Below are 19,269 nucleotides of genomic sequence, written 5' to 3'. Positions count from 1 at the left end.
CCAAGCCATTAGACTACTGAACAATTCATAAAAATCGGCACCGGAGAATTTACATTGTAAGTAAGCATTTCATGGTAAAGTCTACACTTGTTGTATTCGGTGCATGTGGCAAAAAAGTTTGATTTGATTTGATGACCGAGTATACTTTTTTAAAGAATGTCTTTGATGGAGTAATTGGTATTACCGAAAATAAATAAAGACAAAAACTTTGGGAGCCATTCCATTCTAAAGAGGCGACCATGTCAGAGTGCATTGTGCCCGGCCCGCCACAGGAGTCGCTAGAGCGCGATGCGACAAGAACATCACTGCCTGATAAACCCTCCCCTAACCTCGCGAAACTGTACCAATTGTGCGCCGCCCCTGTGTATTCCGGTCGTGGCCGCCTGCAACAGAGCCTGTACTCAAACCAGGATCTCTAGTGGCACAGCTAGCACTGCAATGCAGTGCCTTAGACCATTTATACATTATTCTTATTAAATGTATTATTTCACCTGGAAAGTTAAATGCTTCCAAAGTCTTGAGTAGAAAAGGCTATTCAAGACGGTCAAAATCCTTTTTGTCGTCAACAGCCATTATTGATCTCTATATACAGTATGTATTCTTTTTTGCATATTGCATTAAACTGAAACATGTTCTTGTAATTGTTTGTGTCTATTTTTTATAAACCCTGTTTGATTGATATGTATCAGGTCTGGTAAGACTTTTGCCATTCTCTTGCTTATAAGCTTTGTTATTATTTTATCACATTGTATTAAACTTAAGGGGCGATAATCAGCAGGGGACTCTACAGATTTTCCTGGTTTTAATATAACTGAAATATAACTATTTTATACATGGAATTGGAAAGTACTGAATTGAGTGAATAGGGGGACTACTTTGTCCCAAGATGTTGAATAGAATTCTATGGGAAAGCCATCCATTCCAGGTGCTTTTCTCCATGTGAATGTTTTAACAGTATCTAATATTAGATAATATCTGTTTTTAGTGAATCTTTTTTGTCTTCTGATAATTGCTTCAGAGTTGTTGAGTCTAAGAAGGCTGTGGGATCAGGGCCACTGTTGTTTAATTCTGATTCATATACATTTTCATAGAAGCTTTTAAAATTGTAATTAATCTCATTGTTGTTCCTAATGACCACTTTTGTATCTTTATCTTTAAAAATGATAACTGGTTTAGCATTCATTCATTTTGTGAGAGCTGAGAGATATTTACCAGGTTTATTTGCCATTAAGTAGTATGCTTTATTTGAGTTTAACCTGTAGATGTTGGTTCTCTTCAGAAGTGAAATATATTTTTCCTGCTTAAGTTCCAAAGTTTTATTTTCTTCTTTGCCTTGTAAGGGATAGGGTCAAATTTTACTTTAGCTGAGTATGAGATTATGATACTGACACAATGCTGGTAGTTATTTCCACTATCTCATTGGTTGGACACATAATTGGATAGAGTTGAATCCCCTTTGGCTTTGAAGGGCACTATAAAGAGCTCTCCTCACCTCTTGCATACTATCACGTCGTTAACTATTGTATATCTGGTAGTCATGGTTGGCACCGCACAATACAGTGTTGTCCTCTCTCTGTAAACAGAACACATAGGTTTTTATTCCAAATGGCACCCTATTCCCTAGATAGTGCACTACTTTTAAGGGACTCGGTCAAAAGTAGTGCACTATGTAGGGAATAGGGTGCCATTTGGGATGCAAACACAGATGTAGGATCTTTGTTTGATCACCTTCTTGCAGGAGAACTTTCCTTCAATTAAGGACATTTTAAACTTGTAGTGTATTTGAGGTTTAAAAGGCTTCTGAAGTTTAAATTCTACTTCTACAAATTAAAAATACATCTCATTGACAGTGGAATATGGACATTTCCACATGTAGTAAGGTGAATTGCCTGCACTAAAGAATGCCAGACACCATTGTTCTTAATCTGACTATTTTTCAGTCCCTCCCCACAAATATTGTACATACATACAGTGCCTTCGGAAAGTACTCAGACCCCTCGACTTTTTCCACGTTTTGTTACGTTACAGCCTTATTCTAAAATTGATTAAATAAAACAAATTAGCAATCTACACACAATACCCCATAATGACGAAGTGAAAACAGGTTTTTAGTTTTTTGCACATTTATAAGAAAAGTAAAACAGGAAAACCATATTTACATAAAAAAAATTGCTGCATCATTGAAGGTCCCCAATAACACAGTGGCCTCCATCATTCTTAAATGAAAGAGGCTTGGAACAACCAAGACTGGCCAAACTGAGCAATCAGGCCTTTATGGTAGATTGACCAGATTGAAGCCACTTCTCAGCAAAAGGCACCTAAAGACTCTCAGACCATGAGAAACAAGACTCTCTGGTCTGATGAAACCAAGATTGAACTCTGTGTCTTGAATGCCAAGCGTCATGTCTGGAGGAAACCTGGCACCTGAAGCATGGTGGTGGAAGAATTATGCTATGGGGATGTTTATCAGTGACAGGGACTGAGCTCTCAGGACCTTAGACTGGGGCGAAGGTTCACTTCCAACAGGACAATGACCATAAGCACACAGGGAAGACAATGCAGGAGTCGCTTTGGGACAAGTCTCTGAATGTCCTTGAGTGGCCCAGCCAGAGCCCTGACTTGAACCCGATCGAACATCTCTGGAGAGACCTTAAAATAGCTCTCTGCTTGTTTCATTTGAAGTCGTACACAATTATCAGTTCATTATTTGGTTTATATTGCCCATTCATTGTCAGCAACTCTTCCCATCCAACCTGACAGAGCATGAGAGAATCTAGAGTGAAGAACGTGATAAACTCCCCGAATACAAGTGTGCCAAGCAAGACATATCCAAGAAGACTCAAGGCTGTAATCGCTGTAGTTGTTTCAACAACTTTGGGTCCTAATACTTACAGTTGAAGTCAGAAGTTTACATACACTTAGGTTGGAGTCATTAAAACTTGTTTTTCAACCACTCCACAAATTTATTGTTAACAAACTATAGTTCTGGCAAGTCGGTTAGGACATCTACTTCATGAATGACACAAGTCATTTTTCCAACAATTGTTTACAGACAGATTATTTCACTTATAATTCACTGTATCACAATTCCAGTGGGTCAGAAGTTTACATACACAAAGTTGACTGTGCCTTTAAACAGCTTGGAAAATTCCAGAAAATGATGTCATGGCTTTAGAAGCTTCTGATAGGCTAATTGACATCATTTGAGTCAATTGGAGGTTTACCTGTGGATGTATTTCAAGGCCTATCTTAAAACTCAGTGCATCTTTGCTTGAAATCATGGGAAAATCAAAAGAAATCAGCCAAGACCTCAGAAACAAATGTGTAGACCTCCACAAGTCTGGTTCATCCTTGGGAGCAATTTCTAAACGCCTGAAGGTACCATGTTCACCTGTACAAACAATATTACGCAAGGAGAAACACCATGGGACCACGCAGCCGTCATACCGCTCAGGAAGGAGACGCGTTCTGTCTCCTACAGATGAGCGTACTTTGATGCGAAAGTGCAAATCAATCCCAGAACAACAGCAAAGGTATTGGAGTGGCCATCACAAAGCCCTGACCTCAATCCTAAAGAACATTTGTGGGCAGAACTGATAAAGCACGTGCGAGCAAGGAGGCCTACAAACCTGAATCAGTTACACCAGCTCTGTCAGGAGGAATGGGCCAAAATTCACCCAACTTATTGTGGAAAGCTTGTGGAAGGCTACCTGAAACGTTTGACCCAAGTTAAACAATTTAAAGGCAATGCTACCAAATACAAATTGAGTGTATGTAAACTTCTGACCCACTGGGAATGTGATGAAAGAAATAAAAGCTGAAATAAATCACTCTCTCAACTATTATTCGGACATTTCACATTCTTAAAAAAAAAGTGGTGATCCTAACTGAACTAAAACAGGGAATTTTTACTTGGATTAAATGTTAGGAATTGTGAAAAACCGAGTTTAAATGTATTTGGCTAAGGTGTATGTAAACTTCTGACTTAAACTGAATGTAAATTCAATATTTCCGTTTGTAATACATTTGATAAAAAAAATCAAAAAACCTGTTTTTGCTTTTCATTATGGGGTATTGTGTGTAGATTAATGAGGGGAAAAACTATTTAATTCATGTTAGAATAAGGCTGCAACGTAAGAACATTTTGAAAAGATCAAGAGGTCTGAATACTTTCTGAATGCACTGTACATCCTTGTTCTTAGAAAGTGCCTAGTAGATCATTCCAGGAAAAAGCTTGATCTAATATTTGATTCAGAGGAGGCTGGCGGGTGGAGCTATAGGAGGCTCATTGTAATTGCAGGAATGGAATAAATGGAATGGTACCAAACAGATCTAACTTATGGAAACCACATGTTTGACTTTGTTCTGTTCCATTCCAGCCATTACAATGAGCCTGTCCTCCTATAGCTCCCCCCTCCAGCTTCCTCTGATTTGATTACAGGGTACTACTTGATGTAAACCTGATTGCATTCATGCTTAGTAGGGCACCTGTGTGTACACACAGTGTGCTTTCATGTTTTGCTATAACAGAAATGTCATTGCCTCTTGCTAATCTAATGGGAACTACTAATGGGCATTAGACAACACACTGTTTCGTGGAAAAGCAACTGAGTGGCCTGATTTGTGGGCTATGCTGTATCATGTGTCTATTATTCAGCCCACTGTAAACACTGGGGTATACCTAGCTCACATTATATATGAACAAAGCATGGATTCATGCGTCTGTTATTGCCCTCTGTAATCACTGGGATATACAGTGCATTTGGGAAGTATTCTGACCTCTTGGTTTTTTCCACATTTTGTGGAAATAGCTGTGCATTGACGCTCCCCATCCAACTTGACAGAGCTTGAGAGGATCTGCAGAGAAGAATGATAGAAACTCCCTAAATACAGGTGTGCCAAGCTTGTAGAGTCATACCCTAGAAGACTCAAGGCTGTAATCGCTGCCAAAGGTGCTTTAACAAAATACTGAGAAAAGGGTCTGAATAATTATGTAAATGTGATATTTCAGTTTTTCCTATTTAATACATTTGCCAAAAATTAAAAAAACGTTTTTTTTGCCTTGTCATTATGGGGTATTGTGTGTAGTAGATTGATGAGGGAAACAAATATTTTATCAATTTTAGAATAAGGCTGTTATGTAACAAAATGTGGAAAAAGTCAAGTGGTTTGAACACTTTCCAAATGCACTGTACCTCGCTCACATTATATGTGAACAGAGCATGGATTCATTATACCAGACAAAACAACATGGACTCACTACTTGGGGAAGTAATGGCTCAGTGTTGTTGGCAAACACAGTCACCTGGGCAGTGTCATGCAGGAGACTGAGGCTGCACCACAAATGGCACCCTATTCCCTACATGGTGCAGTACTTTTAGAGCCTATGGGGCTGTGGTCAATAGTAGTGCCCTGTATAGGGAATAGGGTGCCATTTGGGACAGGCCCACTGTTACCTGGCCAATACCATGCAGGAGACTCCTTAAATTCCAGTTTTAGAACTCTGTGTTCCTCTCCGGCCCTTAACGAGTGGTGTAAGATGTAACCGTGAAGGAACATCACAGCCTGTTACGTTTTCTGCTCCAGTACACAAAACACAGAATATTATTATTTATGTACCAAAACACTGAAAAAACAGCTAAACCTGTGTTTCTTACCTGCAGTAGCTCCAGAGGTGTAAGAAACCTCACGTAACACATAACTTGTTTATTGAATTCTGACACAGGAGCCTCATGAAATTTGGTCTCTCAAGCCAGTGGAAATAGGTTACTAACATTAGCTTGCACACATACACAGTGTTTTGAAGAATAGTCAAAAAAAATGTTTTGCTAACATTTTCCTCCTGTGTTTGCCAAGTATGGGCTCATTTCAGATTTCATAAGTTTGTGTGGTGTACTGTGGAGGGAAGGATATGGCTGGAGACAAAGCGGTGGTCGTTATTGTTTATTGTATTTCACTTTTATTTAACCAGGTAGGCTAGTTGAGAACAAGTTCTCATTTACAACTGTGACCTGGCCAAGATAAAGCAAAGATCATCACAGCTAGCTAGCTGCCACCGAGTGGCCCAGCCCCAAAGCTAGCTATGAGTCAGGCCCACCACCCGGCCTCCTCAGTGATCACTCGGCTACACAGTTGATGCCTCCCGCTTTTACGGTTACAGAAGTCAACAAATGATAGCTCCTGGGGAATAGGTGTGGTACTGATGTCTACAGGGCCTGGGTTAACTACATCACCAGAAGAACAGAGGAGGAGTAGGATAAGGGTATGGCTAAAGGCTATAAGAACTGGTTGTCTAGTACGTTGGGAACAGAGAATAAAAGGAGCAGAATTCTGGGCATGGTAGAATAGATTCATGGCGTAATGTACAGACAAGGGCATGTGAGTACAGTTGAGATAAACCTAGGCCTTGAGTGACGATGAGAGAGGTTTCACCTCTGGTGGGACCCGTTAAGCCAGGTGAGGTCTCCACATATGTGGGGTGTGGGACAAACAAGCTACCTAATGCAAGGTGAGCAGGACTGAGGGCTCTACAGTGAAATAAAACAATAAGGACTAGCCCAGACAGCAGCAGACAATGCATATTGACATTAGAGAGAGGCATAAAGCAGTCACAGGTGTTGATCGGAGAGCTAAGAAAACAACGGGTAAATGGTGATGAATGGGCAGAGAGGGTCAGTTAGGTACATGCAGGACCTGAGTTCGAGGCTGGGGCTGACAGGTAAATGAGGTACCGTGTTATTGAAACAGTCCAGGGGGCATCAGCTGTGTAGCCGAGTGTTCATAGGGTCCAAAGAACAGCAATAGGTGAGTCAGGGAGCTGTTCAGTAGTACTACGCTAGGCGAGTGGGAAACACGGCACTTAGAAACTACCGGGCAGGGGCAAGAAGATAATGTTTACATACTGCTTTACTCATCTCATATGTATATACTGTATTCTATTCTACTGCATTTAGTAAAAGCCACTCTGACATTGCTTGTCCTAATATTTATATATTTCTTAATTCCATTATTATTTTAGATTTGTGTATTGTTGTGAATTGTTAGCTACTACAGCACTGTAGGAACTAGGAACACGAGCAATTCACACACCCGCAGTAACATCTTCTAAATTTGTGTGTGACCAATAAAATTAGATTTGATTAGATTTTTGATTTGATTTGTAACGCAGACCCAGTTACCTCACAGGTCAGAGTGGTCATCAGGGCAGCATCAGCCCCAATCTAAACTAACCCAGGAGGATATAGAGACATCAGCCCCACTCTAAACTAATCCAGGAGGATATAGACACATCAGCCCTACTATAAACTAACCCAGGAGGATATAGAGACATCAGCCCCACTCTAAACTAATCCAGGAGGATATAGACACATCAGCCCTACTATAAACTAACCCAGGAGGATATAGAGACATCAGCCCCACTCTAAACTAATCCAGGAGGATATAGACACATCAGCCCTACTATAAACTAACCCAGGAGGATATAGAGTCATCAGCCCCACTCTAAACTAATCCAGAAGGATATAGACACATCAGCCCTACTATAAACTAACCCAGGAGGATATAGAGACATCAGCCCCACTCTAAACTAATCCAGGAGGATATAGACACATCAGCCCCACTCTAAACTAACCCAGGAGGATATAGACACATCAGCCCTACTATAAACTAATCCAGGAGGATATAGACACATCAGCCCCACTCTAAACTAACCCAGGAGGATATAGACACATCAGCCCTGCTATAAGCTAATCCAGGAGGATATAGACACATCAGCCCTACTATAAACTAACCCAGGAGGATATAGACACATCAGCCCCACTCTAAACTAATCCAGGAGGATATAGACACATCAGCCCTACTATAAACTAACCCAGGAGGATATAGAGACATCAGCCTCAGTCTAAACTAATCCAGCAGGATATAGACACATCAGCCCTACTATAAACTAACCCAGGAGGATATAGAGACATCAGCCCCACTCTAAACGAATCCAGGAGGATATAGACACATCAGCCCTACTATAAACTAACCCAGGAGGATATAGAGACATCAGCCCATCTAAACTAATCCAGGAGGATATAGACACATCAGCCCTACTATAAACTAACCCAGGAGGATATAGAGACATCAGCCCCACTCTAAACTAATCCAGGAGGATATAGACACATCAGCCCTACTATAAACTAACCCAGGAGGATATAGAGACAGAAGACTTGAGAGTTCCTTCGCACACTTGATACCTGTACATGATTTTCACATCTCTGAGAATCCTGACTTGTTCCAGGATGGACATGACTAACTCCTGTTCAATAAATCGTGCTTACTATTTTTTGGAAGCATGCGTTACATGAGACAAACATCTTATCAACTCTTGCCCCACAAATGAAGATTGGGAAGAGTTGCTGACATTGTTTTGAGAAATGAATGACTTTAAAAGATGATACAATGTTTTATGACACAATTATTTCAGTTCCAAGGCCAGTCAGTCACAAATGCAGTTCTTCATTTCACACAAGCCTACTATCTAGCAAAACCTCCAACCAGGCCAAACTTCCAGGTCAACTGCAGCCTAAATAGTTCTGCAAAATCTGCGCCCCAAATGGCACCCGTTTCCCTATTTAGTGCACTAACTTTGACACCATATATAGGGAATGGGGTGCCATTTGGGATGCACTGGGCACTGGTCAAAATTAGTTCACTATATCGGGAATAGGGTGCCATTTGGGACGCAAATTTGCGGAACTATTTAGGCTGCCATTGACCTGGAAGTTTGGCCTGGTTGGAGGTTTTGCTAGATAGTAGGCTTGTGTGAAATAGGATGCACAGGAAGACAGAAATCTTGAATCTGTGTCCAGGTAGTCTTTTGCTTGTGTAGTTAATTGCTTTAGGCGCCACTAAAGCGGGAGCCAGGTTTTCGGACTGCTAGCCCCGGTGAGAGAGAGGGTGGGCTGAATCTCCCCTCTCCCCCTCTACATTCATAGAACAGCTCAGGTTTTCCTTGGAAAGTATACACTGGTACCTCAGTTCCTCACAATGCACTGTCTGTCTGTTTCTCAGTGTATGTGTGTGCCACAGATCTCTATCTGAAGGAGCCTCTGGAGAGCATGTGGGACCTCCTTGTAGTGATGGGTTAAAGACACATACAGAAGGAGAGAAACAAGATAACCGCTTTAACTGCTTAAGTTAGCCACAGCACTGCTACTACATTCATTCTAGACCAAACATGCCATGATGTCTCCCCCACCCCGCTCAATTCAATTCAAAGAGCTTTATTGGCATGGGAAACATATGTTTACATTGTCAAAGCAAGTGAAATTGATCATAAACAAAAGTGAAATAAACAACACAAGTGAACAGTAAACATTACACTCACAAAAGTTCCAAAGGAATAGAGACATTTCAGGTGTTATATTATGTCTATATACAGTGTCATAATGATGTGCAAATAGTTGAAGTACAAAAGGGAAAATAAATATAGGTTGTATTTACAATGGTGTTTGTTCTTCACTGGTTGACCTTTTCTCGTGGCAACATGTCACAAATCTTGCTGCTGTGATGACACATTGTGCTATTTCACCCAATAGATATTGGAGTTTTATCAAAATGTGATTTGTTTTCACATTCTTTGTGGATCTGTGTAATCTGAGGGAAATTTGTGTCTCTAATATGGTCATACAGCTGGCAGAAGTTTAGAAAGTGCAGCTCAGTTTCCACCTCATTTTGTGAGCAGTGTGCACATAGCCTGTCTTCTCTTGAGAGCCATGTCTGCCTACGGTGCCATTCTCAATAGCAAGGCTTTGCTTACTGAGTGTGTACATAGTCAAAGCTTTCCTTAAGTCTGGGTCAGTCACAGTGGTCAGGTATTCTGCCACTGTGTACTCTCTGTTTAGGGCCAAATAGCATTCTAGTTTGCTCTGTTTTTTTGTTAATTCTTTCCAATGTGTCAAGTAATTATCTTTTTGTTTTCTCATGATTTGCTTGGGTCTAATTGTGTTGCAGTCCTGGGGCTCTGTGGGGTGTGTTTGTGTTTGTGAACAGAGCCCCAGGACCAGCTTGCTTAGCGGACTCTTCTCCAGGTTTATCTCTCTGTAGGTGATGGCTTTGTTATGGAAGGTTTGGGAATCGCTTCCTTTTAGGTGGTTGTAGAATTTAACGGCTCTTTTCTGGATCTTGATAATTAGTGGGTATCGGCATGCATTATTTGGTGTTCTACATTGTACACAGAGGATATTTTTCCAGAATTCTGCATGCAGAGTCTCAATTTGGTGTTTGTCCCATTTTGTGAAATCTTGATTGGTGAGCGGACCCCAGACCTCACAACCATAAAGGGCAATGGGCTCTATAACTGATTCAAGTATTTTTAGCCAGATCCTAATTGGTATGTTGAATTTTATGTTCCTTTTGATGGCATAGAAGGCCCTTCTTGCCTTGTCTCTCAGATCGTTCACAGCTTTGTGGAAGTTACCTGTGGCGCTGATGTTCTCTCTCTCTGTCTCTCTCTCTATTTTTACATCTCTCTCTCTCTGTCTCTCTCTCTCTCGATCCCAACCTAGTCTTCCATATACTGCACTTACACACATATCACTGCTTGCATTTTGGATGTTATATGAGGACAGTGTTATGTTCCTGACCTGTAAAGTAAAGTCTACGCCTCCTTTAGTGCTGGGTTGGCTGTCCATCCATTTCCCAGTTGTCATATAGGGGTGCTGCTGATAACCAAGAGGTTCTTAATACCAATGGTCCAACCATCAACACTACTTATGTAACTGTGGAGGGAGTTGGCACAGGGTCATAATAGTTCCCGCAGCCTTTCCATGCAGATTCAGTGCTGTTCTTGTAAAGTTGAAACGTCTAGAAGCAACAACGGCTCAGCTGCGAAGTGGTAGGCCACACAAACTCACAGAGCGGGACCACCAAGAACTGAAGTGCGTAGCATGTTAAAATCTTCTGTTCTCGGTTGCAACACTCACTACCGAGTTCCAAACTGCCACTGGAAGCAACGTCAGCACAATAACTGTTCGTTGAGCTTCATGAAATAGGTTTCTATGGCCGAGCAGCCGCATACAATCATAAGATCACCGGAGCAGTGAAACGCTTTCTCTGGAGTGAAGAATCACGCTTCACCATCTGGGTTTGGCGGATGCCAGGAACACGCTGCCTACCCCAATGCATAGTATCAACTGTAAAGTTTGGTTGAGGAGGAATATTTCCAGTGAAGGGAAATCTTAACGCTACAGCATACAATGGCATTCTAGACGACTCTGTGCTTCCAACTTTGTGGCAACAGTTTGGGGAAGTTACTTTCCTGTTTCAGCATGACAATGCCCCCCGTGCAAGGTCCATGCAGAAATGGTTTGTCAAGATCGGTGCACTTGACAATATGACTGGACAATAATCAAGATAAGAGAAAACTAGAGCCTGCAGGACTTGCTTTTTGGAGTGAGAGCAGAGCATATCTTTATTATGGACAGACCTCTCCCCATCTTTACAACCATTGAATCTATATGTTTTGATCATGAACGTTTGCAATCTAAGGTAACACCAATTAATTTAGTCTCCTCAACTTGTTCAACAGCCACACCATTCATTACCAGATTCAGCTGAGGTCTAGACCTTAGGGAATGATTTGTACCAAATACAATGCTCTTAGTTTTAGAGATGTTCAGGACCAGTTTATTACTGACCACCCATTCCAAAACAGACTGCAACTCCATGTTAAGGGTTTCAGTGACTTCATTAGCTGTGGTTGCTAACACATATATGGTTGAATCATCATCATACATGGACACACAGGCTTTGTTTAATGCCAGTGCCAGGTCATTGGTTAAAATAGAAAAGACAAGAGGGACTAAAGAGCTGCCGGTACACCACACCCTACATGTTTGACATTAGAGAGGCTTCCATTAAGGTAAACCCTTTGAGTTCTATTAGATAGATGGCTCTCAATCCACAATATGGCAGATGTTGAAAAGCCATAAAACATACGTTTTCTCAACAACAGGTTATGATCAATAATTTTGAAGGCTGCATTGAAATCTAACAGTACAGCTCCCACAATCGTCTTATTATCAATGTATTTTAACCAATCATCAGTCATTTTTGTCAGTGCAGTACATGTTGAGTGCTGTTTTATATAAGCATGCTGAAAGTTTGTTGTCAATTTGTTTACTGAGAAATAGCATCGTATTTGGTCAAACACATTTTTTCCAACAGTTTGCTAAGAGCTGGCAGCAAGCTGATAGGTCTGCTGTTAGAACCAGTAAAGGCTGCTTTACCGCTCTTGGGTAGCGGAATGACTTTGGGTTCACTCCAGGCCTGAGGACAAAGACTTTCCTCTCGGCTCAGATTAAAGATATGACAGATAGGAGGGGCTATAAAGTCAACTACCATCCTCAGTAGCTTTCCATTTAAGCAGTTAATGCTAATTCCTCATCAATCCATGAAGCCTTAACAATTCTAACAGTCAGTTTCTTAACAAGTGCATGTTCATCAATAATTGGAAGAATCAATTTCATAAATTCATCAAGTGCAGCATCTGGATGCTCCTTATTAATTCCATCAGACCAACAAATATGTTTTACCACATCCACAGTCACAGCAAAATCTTTTGTATGATGCCTTATACACTATTTTAGGCCCAGTTTTTCTGGATGTAGCCACTATATTGTGATCATTGCATCCAATGGGTACGGATACAGTTTTAGAACAAAGTTCTACAGTATTAGTCATGTATACTCCCCCACCCGCGCTCGAGGTTGTCAGGCTGCTCATTATTACGCACACCTGTCAACATCGTGCGCCTCATCAGACTCATCAGACTCACCTGGACACCTTCCTGATTATCTTCCCTATATATGTCACTCCCTTTGGTTCTTTCCCTAGGCGTCATTGTTTCTGTTACGTTGTTTCATGTCCGTACACTACTCTTGTTTTGTCCTTGTGTTATTTATTATTAAAAGTCACTCCCTGAACTTGCTTCCCGACTCCCAGCGTACACTTTACAGAATAACGCCTCACCAAATGGGAGCATCAGGGCGTGTTTTTTGTTACTGTAGCATCCGGGTGTCGCTACCGGAGCAACTGGGATGCCTCAGCTGGCTCGTCAGGTTTCCACGTGTCATGCGGAGTGGAACAGGTGAACATAAGAGCAGACTCAGACGAGGAGACTGGGATGAGGTAATCAAGGTATTAATTGAAAAACAGGGGGAAGATGGGATGCAGGCCAAGTGAAGCTTGGGCGGAATGCAGGAAGCCAGGTGCGGAGGCTGAGGCTGGAGCGAGGGGAGTTGGGGACTGGGTAAGCAGGTCCGGAGAGGAATCTAAGGACGCAGTGGAGTGGGGGGTCCACTGACGAGACGTGGGACTGGGGCCAAAGTCAAAGTGGGCAGAACTGTAGTGGAGAGGAAAACAGCGTCAAGCAAGGGAAAACAGGAATAACACGAAAACAGGATCTAAGCAGGACCAAACAACTAAAAACCGCAGACTGACTGAGCAGGGACCTGGCAGCGTGGAAGTGGCAGGGCTGAGTATTTGTTGAGGTCTTGATTATGGAACAGGTTGCAGCTGGTGGGCATCTGCTCTGCCTCCAGCACACCTGTCTCCTCCCACACAATCACACACACCCACACAGAGAGGAAGAGGGAGTGAGCACTGGAGGAGAGGCGGCAGGTTAGGGAGACACAGGATGAGAAGTAGAGGGTGTGGCAGGAGCAGATGTAACACAATGTCTCAGCCAGGTCGTCAGGTTTACAACACCCGGTTGCCCTGTAAAGTGTCCGTTGCCGTGTCTACCGAGGACACCTCAGCTAGCTCGTCAGGCTCCCATGCCTCAGCCGGTTCATCAGGCTCCCAATGCCTCAGCTGGTTCCTCAGGCTCTCCGTACCTCAGCCGGCTCGCCAGGCCCCTGCTCTTCAGCCGGCTTGTCAGGCCCCCGCGCCTCAGCCAGCTCGTCAGGTCCCCGTGCTTCAGCCGGCTCGTCAAGGTGCTTCAACCGGTTCATCAGGTTCCCACTCCTCAGCAGAAGTGATCGGCCTGCTCCTGGTCCCTGGGATCGTCCTTCTGGCCGGCGTCCTGCGGGTGGAGCCGCTCGCCAGGGAAGGGGTACTCCCCCTCTGGCACTCGAGGTCATCAGGCTGCTCATTATTACGCACACCTGTCACCATCGTTCCTTGCATCAGCGCCTCATCAGACTCACCTGGACACCTTCACCTTCCTGAGTACCTTCCCTATATATGTCACTCCCTTTGGTTCTTTCTCTAGGCATTATTGTTTCTGTTCCGTTGTTTCATGTCTGTACGCTACTTGTGTTTCCTGTTTTGTCCTTGTGTTATTTACTATTAAAAGTCACTCCCTAACCTTGCTTCCTGACTTCCAATGTAAATGTTACAATTAGTAAAAATGTGATCAATACATGTGGATGATCTTGTTCCTGTAGTGTTTGTAAACACCCTGATAGGTTGATTAATAACCTGAACCAGATTACAGGCACTGGTTACAGTGAGAAACTTCCTCTCAAGCGGACAGCTTGATGAAAACCAGTCAATATTCAGGTCCCCACGAAAGTAGACCTTTCTGTTTACATCACATACACTATCAAGCATTTCACAGATATTTTTTAGATTCTGACTGTTAGCACTTGTTGGCCTATAGCAAGATCCAAAAGGAAAAGCCTTTAGATGTGCCAGGTAAACCTGCAACCATAACACCTGAATAACACTTCAAATGATATCTTCTTTAAGCAGTACAAGGATATGGTTCTGAATAGCCCCCCCATAACCATTCCTGTTTCTTCTATAGATGTTATATCCTTGTATTGCTACTGCTGTATCATCAAATTAATTATCTTAGTGAGTCTCAGAAATAGCTATATATTATATATTAATGTTATCTGATGTTAGCAAGTTATTGATTTCACCAAAATAATTTCTAAGGCTACATACAGAATATTAAAATGGGATATTTTCAGCCCTTTCCTGGGAAGATTATCAGAGAAAGACATACATAATATGGAAAATAGCCAACAAAAACAAGATCATAAAAAAAATAAAAATTCAGCAGTCCATTAATCAGTTGGTGTGTGTAAGTGTGTGTGTGCTGCGAGGTTGGCACTATGAACCCATAGGCTTTGCTCTCTCACCCCTTCCAGGCTTTTGGGAGGGAGGGTGGACAATGAGCCTGTCATAGCGGATGTAATACATTATGCTCTGGCAGCTTTCATGTGTGAGCACTTATTGTTGGTTTCTCTTTATGTTCAGACCAAGTTAAGTCTGCCACTTGTGTTGTATCAGTGTTAAATTCAACCATTTAGTTTATGTCATCTGGAAAGCAGATGCAATCCAAAATTGAACAATAGGTCTTTATTTCTTTTTTTTATGTCTTTGTGTTCGGTTGGTCAGGGCGTGAGTTGGGGTGGGTTGTCTATGTTCTTTTGTCTAGGTTATTATTTTCTACGTGTTTGGCCTAGTATGGTTCTCAATCAGAGGCAGGTGTCGTTCGTTGTCTCTGATTGAGAATCATACTTAGGTAGCCTTTCCCACCTGTGTTTTGTGGGTGATTATTTTTCCGTGTCAGTGTTTGGTCCACACTGGACTGTGTCGGTTTTCATTTATTTCTCTTGTTCCTTTTGTTTTCTGTGTCTAGTTATATTTCATTAAAATATATTATGGACACTTACCACGCTGCTTTTTGGTCCGATCTCTCATACTCCTCGTCAGAGGAGGACGAATTCCGTTACAGGAAACAGGTTTTGGATGAGTCAACATAATAATAATAATCAGTCCCTAATCAGACACATGTTACAGAGCCTCTTTGGAGGCTAGCAGAAAATGTTACGCTTACTCTTGTTTTAGTTCAGGAATGCCTGAATAAGACATGGGATATTCCAGGAACGCTTCTGAAGTTGCCAAAATCTCCTTATTCTGTATTTGAATGTGTTGTGCTTGTCATGTGGTACAGTGAGTGAGCTCTCTCGTAAACTCAATGGTTTAGGGAGCTGTCAAGGTTTCCAGGGCAGGCTGGTTGACCATGAGGCTAAATGCACGTACACACCACATTGAGCTGTACTGTAGAGGACCTTCAAGTTAAACAGGTCAGTCAGGTTGTCAGTCAGGTCAATCAGACCGTGAGTCAGGTCGTCAGTCAGGTCAATCAGACCGTGAGTCAGGTCGTCAGTCAGAAAACAGAGGCAGTGGAAGCACCCAATCAGATCAGAGAGGGATATTTTTTAGATTGTTAGATGTTTACTCAGAATTTACCTTCAAGGACACTGAAGCTCAGTCTCCCATCAATACTGTAATCTTAACATACGAGTCCTAGAATGCATCGCCTGTAGTTACATCATGCTCCTGTCTCTGTTACACTAATTCTCCACATACAGTATACATACAAACTCCTTGGTCAAAAGTTATTTTATTCTTATTTAATTAGTGTTTGGCAGTTGATGGACGTTGGGGCTCCCCTCATGTACCTTGCTTTCTAAGATAGTCCAGATCCTGAGACAGGCCCTCCCATGCTTGATAGGGCTTGAAGTCCCAAATGGTACCCTATTCCCTAGTGCACTACATTTGACCAGGGAATTACCAAAACTAGTGCACTATAAAGGGAATAGGGTGTAGGGCCTGGTAACGTGAGTGTCAGCCCCCTTCTCTAAAGGGGAGGAAGGTATAGTGGTCAAGTAATTGTAAACATAAACATACCCTCCAAGTTTTTCCCAGAACCGCCTGAATGCAGGATTCATGGTTGTAGAAGTCTAGAGGTCTCTCCAGAGTTGTCCGCCAGCTAGGCACCCACTGCAGCCTCCTGGCAGCTTTACTCAGAGACCCGAGACTGAATCAAGCCATTCATACCTCCCTCTGCACAAAAATTGATTTGTTCACCCACCTACCCACTGTGATTATACTGTGACCCACCTATCCACTGTGATTATACTGTGACCCACCTACCCAATGTGATTATACTGTGACCCACCTACCCACTGTGATTATACTGTGACCCACCTACCCACTGTGATTATACTGTATTTGGTTAAATTTCTCACAGCTATCGTAAACCTCCTCTCCAAATGTCTAGAAGTCACTGTTCAAGTTTTAAGAAAAATATGATTATGTAACACTGGAATGTGGTTCTCAAGATGGACAACCAACCTGTGATTATTCTGTGACCCACCTACCCACTGTGATTATACTGTGACCCACCTACCCACTGTGATTATACTGTGACCCATCTACCCACTGTGATTATACTGTGACCCACCTACCACTGTGATTATTCTGTGACCCACCTACCCACTGTGATTATTCTGTGACCCACCTACCCACTGTGATTATTCTGTGACCCACCTACCCACTGTGATTATTCTGTGACCCACTGTACTGTGATTGTGACCCACCTACCCACTGTGATTATTCTGTGACCCACCTACCCACTGTGATTATACTGTGACCCACCTACCCACTGTGATTATACTGTGACAAGATGGACAACCAACTTGTGGTTATTCACACAAAAAAACAAATTAGTACAGTAAAACATCTCCGTCAGTGGTTCTGTCTGTTCTCTCCCTGTAGGACACACACATTTTCATATTTTTCACACATCTTGATAAGCTTATTTATTCTGTATTGTGTGATAATAAACAATAGTCATAAAATCAGGCCTGAGGGGTGGGGGGGGGTGTTCCCTGGCAATATGCTCTGCCCATAGAAATGGAATTCTAGGATGGTTCTGACTGTGTCGTATGTAATAATTCTAGAATATATCTATGTTGTGCTATGTGCAGACGCGTAAGCTGACCAAGTTAGAGCGGCAGAGGTTCAGCGAGGAGGTGGAGATGCTGAAGGGTCTGCAGCACCCTAACATCGTCCGCTTCTACGACTCCTGGAAGGACAACTCCAAGGGCCTCAAGTGCATCCTGCTGGTAACCGAGCTCATGACATCAGGCACCCTCAAAACGTGAGTTTGTCTTTCCTGCCCCAACCTGGCCTCAATCATCGTTGTAGTAGAGGAGACTGTTGTGCCTGTTTTGTCCCATTTGTTTTATTTCCTCTACAAATACCATTTCAATATTTTCTATATTATTTTCTATATTTTATCGTGATTATAGAATCTTGATAGAAAACAATTTTTATCCATCCTTGTTTTCTATCTGAACTTCTGACAGTCCTCTCTGGTTTGGAATGTACTGGTCTGGCCTGTACTCTTTTGGTAATGCATCCTGATAACATGTGTTTACTGCAGGTACCTGAAGAGGTTCAAGGAGATGAAGCTGAAGCTGCTGCAGCGTTGGAGTCGGCAGATCCTGAAGGGGCTCCACTTCCTCCATACCCGCACCCCTCCCATTATCCACAGGGACCTCAAGTGTGACAACATCTTCATCACCGGCCCCACCGGCTCCGTCAAGATAGGAGACCTGGGCCTGGCCACACTCAAAAGTGCCTCCTTTGCTAAAAGTGTCATTGGTGAGTGTATAAGAGTTTATTAACTAACTGCAGTCATCTATTTTTATGGATTAATTTCATGTTTTGGGTTTTTCTAGTTTAGGGCCTTTGCTCGAACTATATAATCATTATTAGATCACTGTGCCACAGATTACAACCCTATGAGGCATGTCCTGTGCAATCAAATGTATCTTTCCTAGAGAAGATGTGTGTGTACATCTGTGTGTGTGTGCGTGTGTGTGTCTTCTTGTGACTGGTGTTGACTTGTCTCTCTCCTCTCCTCCAGGTACCCCAGAGTTCATGGCTCCAGAGATGTACGAGGAGAAGTATGATGAAGCTGTGGATGTCTATGCCTTTGGGATGTGTATCCTGGAGATGGCCACCTCAGAGTACCCCTACTCCGAGTGTCAGAACGCAGCCCAGATCTACCGCAAAGTCACCAGTGTGAGTGGAAATATATATTCCATTAGGCAGACCCTTTTATCCAAAGCGACTTTCGCATATACTCTCCGAAAAAGGATTCCAAAAGGGTTCTTCAGGTTTCCCCATAGGAGAACCGTTTTTGGTTCCAGGTAGAACCAATCCTTTTTTTCCTAAGAGTGTACATTTATGGTATGGGTGGCCCCAGTGGGACTCAAACTCAAAACCCTGGTGTTGCAAATGCCATGCTCTACAATCCTGCAACACAGGACCATGGTCCTACATAGACGGGGACTCTCCTCTCTCCATGCAGGGTTAGTCAATAACGTAATTGTGCACACCTGTTCACTCTCTTCCTCTTGCACCATGGAAGAGAGAAAATAACTATATGAATGTCCTAGATGTCTGGAGAAA

General features: G+C 42.5%; 1 protein-coding gene across 1 annotated transcript in view; it reads left to right on the top strand.

The window, feature by feature from the left end:
• The window catches only part of LOC139381294 (serine/threonine-protein kinase WNK4-like), a 96,331-nt gene that overhangs the window by 22,045 nt on the left and 55,017 nt on the right, over nt 1–19,269 (top strand). The window contains exons 2-4 of the mRNA XM_071124751.1: nt 17,778–17,950; nt 18,236–18,456; nt 18,722–18,879. Of these exons, the coding sequence (XP_070980852.1) occupies nt 17,778–17,950; nt 18,236–18,456; nt 18,722–18,879 (552 nt within the window). The remainder of the gene's footprint in view (nt 1–17,777; nt 17,951–18,235; nt 18,457–18,721; nt 18,880–19,269) is intronic.

The sequence above is a fragment of the Oncorhynchus clarkii genome, chromosome 23 (assembly GCF_045791955.1).
Source record: "Oncorhynchus clarkii lewisi isolate Uvic-CL-2024 chromosome 23, UVic_Ocla_1.0, whole genome shotgun sequence".
Taxonomy (NCBI): Eukaryota; Metazoa; Chordata; class Actinopteri; order Salmoniformes; family Salmonidae; genus Oncorhynchus; species Oncorhynchus clarkii.
The sequence above is the reverse complement of the archived record's forward strand: the minus strand, read 5'-3'. Positions and strand labels throughout refer to the sequence as shown.